The following is a 6,000-nucleotide window of genomic DNA, read 5'->3' as shown; positions in this document are numbered from 1 at the left end:
CGCAGACAGAGCCCACGCTACCCGATCCAGCCCCGCACACCGAGGCGCGACGCCCACGCCTCAGGCGCCCGAGGCCCCGCCCCGCGCATGCGCACCCGGCGCGGCGGGAGCCGGCTCGGGGGCGGGGCCGGGCGGAGGGGCGGGAGGCGGCCGGTGACCCGACGGCGCGAGGGCCCGGCGGGAGGCGGGGCGGGTTGGCGTGGGGTGAGGCTGAGCAGTCTGTACGAGTGTGTGTGTGTGGAGCCTGCTGTGAGCCGCTCTGCACGGCCTTTCTGGGCCCGTTGGGCTGCTTGAGCCCCGCGCTGGGCGCTGCACTCCCCATCCCCTCCTACCCCCGCCCGGCCAGACCCGGCCCGGCCCCGCTCGGCGCTGTGATTGGGCGGAAGATGGCGCTGGGCGGATGGAAATCCTAATGACAGTCTCCAAAATCGCCTCCATCTGTACCATGGTGAGTGTGCAGTGACCGGACCGGAGGGGTCCGTGGGGCGGGCGTTGCGGGCAGAGCCGTGCCTCGTGGGTGGGGATCGGGAGCGAGTGCAGTTAATCGGCTTTGGGAGGCTGAACCCGGCGGGGTTGGGCTGGGCAGAGCGGAGCCCTTTCCGACGGAGGCTCTCGGGACGGGGTCTCCTCGGGATCCTGCCCATCCCATCCCGGCCCGCGGAGCGCTGTCCCTCCTGGGCTCCGTCCCTCGGCTCGCGCTGCCCCCGGTTGGCCCCGCGCTCCGGACCGTGGCTGCCGTCACGCTGCTCCCACGGGGGAAGGGGAAAAGAGGGAGCGGAGAGAAGGGAAAAATACCCTCAGCCATCCCGGTTGTTAATTTGCTGGATTGGGATTATAACGTCCCGTGACTTTGAGCAGCGGAAAACGCCGATGGGTGCGTTCTGGACGCTGATTTCTGATTTTTTCCTAAGCCTTACCGCAGAGAGGGCTTCGGTGTCTGCAGCAGGCGTTTCAGAGGTGGCCTGGGAGAATGTGGAGTGAACGCCCCTGGAGATGGCTCAGGTGGCCGCCCACCCGCTGGAGCTGTGCTCTTTGCAACACGGGAGATGGCAGTTCCTCATTTCAAGTCCAGGGCTCCGATTCCGTACACCTGAGTGGTACTCCAGGCTCTTTGTATGGCCACATGAAGGAGCGGTAGTTCTCATTCTCTGAAGCAGTTACATTTCAGACTAGACTGCGATTGATCCTTGAGCTAGGACAGTCTGGCTTTACTGCAGTTGTAGCTAACAGATTTTACCCACAGCTTTCCACTGGACGTTGTGTCATCATAGACTTAGTGCTGATCCCTTGTTTTAGGCCCAGTATGGGACCTCACTTCTCCACTTGTAAGAGTAGGTCTGGATCACCCAAGAGTCTAGTCGAAGATTTCCTCTGTTTGTGTGGTTGTTAGAAGTGGTGTTTTGTCACTGGCATACAGGTCGGTACCTAAAGAACTTTCTTCAACTGAAAACCTTATGATTAATTGAGTGTCCGTACCCACGAAGCTGAAATTCTTTGCTGGTTGAAATTGTGTACATTGAGGTGGATTACGTGAGATTTTTCCTGTTTCTTTTCTGGTGCTTAAGCTTAAATAGTTCTTCTATAAATAGTTCTTTGAAAGTGATTGCAGGCTGTCGCAGGAAACCCCCTGTAAAAGTTTAGCAGTACTTAACATAGGGATTAGCTGTTTCAAGGGTGGTAGCATGAGAGGTACTTGATATTTACATAGAAATTGTTGAGTACAGTGTGGTTATGGTAAGGAGATCTTTTTAAATGTTACAAAAATCATAATAATCATGCATAAGTGTTAGTTTTGCAGAAACAAGAACATAAATGCTGAGTTTTTTTCCTGGCAATTCTTCTTAGTGACGACCTACCATTTGATAAACTCTCAGACAGTTTTCCAAAGATTATCAGAACGCCTTTTCCTATGCCTAATTCTCAGGTGGTTGATCCTCACCTTATGTCTGTTAGTAAAAAACCTGTAGCAGGCAGTTTTTGCCATGAGGCAGAAAGCATTCCCAAACCTAACACATGTTGTATACTCGTGGTCTGTAACAGAGCTATCTGGAGCTATGCTGAATAAGCTCTTCCATCCCAGTCCTGCATTTCATGACTTTTGTATCCAAATTCCAATTTCTCTGCTGTTCACTCAAATTTATTGCACCCTTTCCTTGTTGTTCAAGTTCTAAATATTGAAAAGTAATAAACTGAATTTCCCAGCACTGACTGATTGGGTGTGATGAAGAGTGATGTCAGAAAGGCCACAGTGCCTTTTGAGATGATCTTGCAGAAGTACCTTCTTTCTACAAAAGGATTTATTTTCTTCATTAGTTCATGCTACATCTGTACTCCAGTGTTTATATCAGTGGTACCGCAGCCACCCTTTGGGTTTCTTTGCATTTCTTTTCCCTGTGTCATCATTACTATATTGTAGTAAGTCCTAATTACAAAGCTCAAGGTTGCAGAAAAGGACTGGAAAACAACTTTGCTCTTGGGTGGCTTATGTACTGCACTGTTCTTCTTGCAAAATGGAGAAGAACATGGGTGGTTGGGTGGGTTGGTTGGTTTGTTTAAATGTATTTGCAGTAAAAGTAGAACCTGGCATTTTACCCTCGTCCATGTGTTAAGCTGTGATCCAAATCTTAATTGTCTGAATGATAGGAGGTTTTATCCATGGTTGGGAAGTGATAAAATAACCCACGCAACCTGCAACCAAGATGCGTTCCAAGCTATACTCACATAAAATTAAGGCTGAAAATAGTGCTTCTGACTTTGCTTCTGCTGTCTAGCATCCAGCAAACACTTGGCAGTCATTGAAAGGTGTCAGGCCTTCTAGTGGTTGGAGTTGAGAGGATATAGACTACCTTTGTAGATTAAAAGCTATGGAGGTGTCCACCTGAGACATACAGAAGGAAGTTATGATAGTAGGGCCGTACTTGTTTTTTCAGTTTTTCTTCTAGAAATTGGTTGACTATGTTAGCACGACCTGAAAAACCATAATGAAATTTAAATGTGATGCTAATCTGTCAGCATTAGACATGAAAATCTTCTACTTAGCGTTTCAGGCATTTGTTTAAATGTTCTCTGCGTTCTAGTTTAGCATCTTATATGCAGGGTCAGTGTACTTGGCTAGTATTGCTTGTAGAAGGACTTCAGTGACTAATTCAGATTTCCAAAAATACCATCAACCATATAGTCTGTAGCTAAATGTAGATTTAGTGATGCTATAGTGTATTCTGCCTGAGGAGTTTGTGTGTATCTTACAGTACACATTTTTGGTTTTAGGTTTATTTTTGAATGCACCATGTGCATGCACCAGTCATACTGAATGGCTGCCTACCATTCTTCTCCTGCCTCTCTCTTTATCTCACCAGTACCTTTCTGCCTGATTCAGTCACATTTAACAAGGGTGGAGAGGTCTTGTAGATGCTAATGTTAATACAAGCATGTGGGGAAAGAGACTGCTGAGAGGAAACAGAGTGCTCAGCTTAGGGAAGGTGGCAGTGCAACCTGCCTCAGATGTCATAGTGGGCAGGTTTTGTAAAAAAAACAAACAAACAAACAAAAAAAACATTTAATTGCAGTCAGAGTTTACAGTATGCTTTGAGATAGTTATGCACGTATGGGCTTCATTGCTGCTTAAGGAACTATTTGTTTACAGTAGGTTTTTCAAACCTAATTGTGAAATGTGCACTTAATGTCAATTGATGTTTGCCAGGGCTTGCAGTCAGATGGAAATGGCTGTTATGTACTCACTCCTGTTTCTTTTGTTTGCACTCTCCTCTCAAGCACAAATTGTAATTCTTAAACAGTAATCAGTTATCAGTTTTTACAGATTCTGCAGGAAAGCATGAGGAAGACTTGTGCTCAAAGGAGTGAGAATTGAGAGTTGCAGCAAGGGAAAACATTGCTTCAAAGTGAGGAGGTGATGGAAAAGAAAGCAAAGGGTGAGAGAGCTGACACAAGGAAAATAGCAGCATTGTGGTGTTCCTTTATCCAGCTGTCTGACTTGCTTATGTAGCAGGGCTGGCAAGAAGGAACATGTGCTGTGTCTCAGCCAGTCCATTTTGCTTTGGCACTGTGACCTGAATCTGCCTTGATCAGTGGGCTGGAGTGTTCTGGCATGTGTTCTGTTTGCAGAATTCTGTTGCAAGCCCATTCAGTTTTGGAGAAGTGTGTGTTAGACAGTTAGTTTGAGAGCCTATACCACTGTAGGAAGGCTCACTCGTTGGTTGGAGTTGCAATTGGGTGAATTTTTCATAATGATTATGACATTAAGACTGAAGCCATCGTTGTGGCATTTGCTATCATCATTTTTGTAGATGCAATATGTTGCAATATAGTAAAAAAAAAAAAGCTATACATTTGCTGTTTAAAATGCTGGGTTTGGGTTTGGGACACTGCTTAAAATGCAGCAATTAATTTAGACACATTTGACTTCAGATGTAACTAAAAATTCATATAAAACAGATGTGAAAAAGGAGACATGAAGAAAAAAGCACTGAAGTTGTGTAGCTATAAAGGAATATTTGTCTCAGCACAGAGAATTACTTAGTTGGCTTATTACTTAGATGGATAATTTCAATTATATTAATGTGCTTTTGTTGTTTGACTTGTATGTAAACATTCATTTATTGAGTTCTAAGCACAAAGAAACAATGGAATACCAATTGGACTCTAGCCTTGCCAACAGTGAATTTTTAGCTGTGTCAGTGGGACCAGCTGATCCCATCACTGCACAAAGGTTCATTATTCAGATGGTCGTTTATGTGGGCTTGTAACCTTTTAAATCTGCTAAACAAGTAATTTACATCTAGACTTTTAGGAGTGATTCTGTAAAGATGTGGTAGAAGGATGTCTGTCCCTTAATTAAGATTATTTATGTTTCTCTCATGTATCTGTTGAAGGAAGGAAGAGTATAGAAAGTCTGTGGAGGGGTCAACTTGTTTTCCTGGTTTAGGAAGTTTCTTAAAGTAAAATGCTTTTAACAAATGATGTCTTGAAAGATCAGACAGATCTGATTTGAGATCTTAAAAAGACGTGAAGAAGAAAAGCCACTCAACCCTAGATAATTTTTGTAGCATATAACCATAATGATTTAGTGTATTAGCATAAATTCATCAAAAAGATGCATCAGTATGAATGTACCGGAGCTGAAGAACACCTTTACCATTTTTCATAATTTCAAGAAGTTTCAGTGAGTCTATAAAAATAGGGAAAGCAACATATATTTATTTTTCATGAAACAGCAGTTTTTGTGGATTAAAAGTGTATTTTAAACATTGCATAGTGTGCTATTTATTAACAAAAGCAAGCAAATGTGTTACTGTATTTTTTTCCTCCTCTGTGTTTTGGGAGATTTGGTGAGAGGTTTTCTTGCTGGGCTCCTCAGTACACAAAAGACAGAAATCTCCTTGGAGGAGTCCAGCAGAGGGCTACAAAGATGATAAAGGGCAAGGAACACCTCCCTTATGAGGAAAGACCAAGAGACATGGGGCAGTTCAGCCTTGAGAAAAGAAGACTCAGAGGGGATCTGATCCATGTCTATAAATATCTAAGGAGTGGGAGGCAAAGGGACGACGCTGGACTCTTCTCAGCAGTGTGTGGTGATAGGATGAGGGGAAATGGCCACAAACTGAAGCATAGGAAGTTCTGCACAAATGTGTGTGGGAACTCCTTCCCAGTGCAGTGACGGAGCAGTGGCACAGCTGCACAGAGAGGTGGTGGAGTCTCCTTCTCTGGAGACGTTCCAGACCCGCCTGGACGCCTACCTGTGCAACCTGGGCTAGGGAGCTGCTTTGGCAGGGGGTTGGACTCCATGATCTCTGGAGGTCCCTTCCAACCCCTACAACTCTGATTCTATGATTCTAACTGCTTGTTCACCCTAGGCAGTGAAAGATTTTTAATGTCACCATCAAATCCTCTTTTAAATTCATTTCTCAGACTTCCTGTCTGGTCCATTAGTATAATTCAACCTTTCACTGTAAGTCTGTGAAGGTAGTAGTGTTGACCTTTAGG

At 44.9% G+C, this 6,000-nt stretch overlaps 1 protein-coding gene across 1 annotated transcript in view; it reads left to right on the top strand.

The window, feature by feature from the left end:
• The first annotated feature begins 330 nt into the window (after positions 1-330).
• The window catches only part of USP12 (ubiquitin specific peptidase 12), a 28,528-nt gene continuing 22,858 nt past the window's right edge, over positions 331-6,000 (top strand). The window contains exon 1 of the mRNA XM_065730183.1: positions 331-448. Coding sequence (XP_065586255.1) covers positions 401-448 — 48 coding nt within the window. The 5' untranslated portion in view covers positions 331-400. The remainder of the gene's footprint in view (positions 449-6,000) is intronic.

This window comes from Cyrtonyx montezumae, unplaced genomic scaffold (assembly GCF_038088225.1).
Source record: "Cyrtonyx montezumae isolate F1298 unplaced genomic scaffold, pur_monq_1.0 scaffold_12, whole genome shotgun sequence".
Classification (NCBI taxonomy): domain Eukaryota; kingdom Metazoa; phylum Chordata; class Aves; order Galliformes; family Odontophoridae; genus Cyrtonyx; species Cyrtonyx montezumae.
Note: the sequence above shows the minus strand (reverse complement) of the source record. Positions and strands in the feature narration are given on the sequence as shown.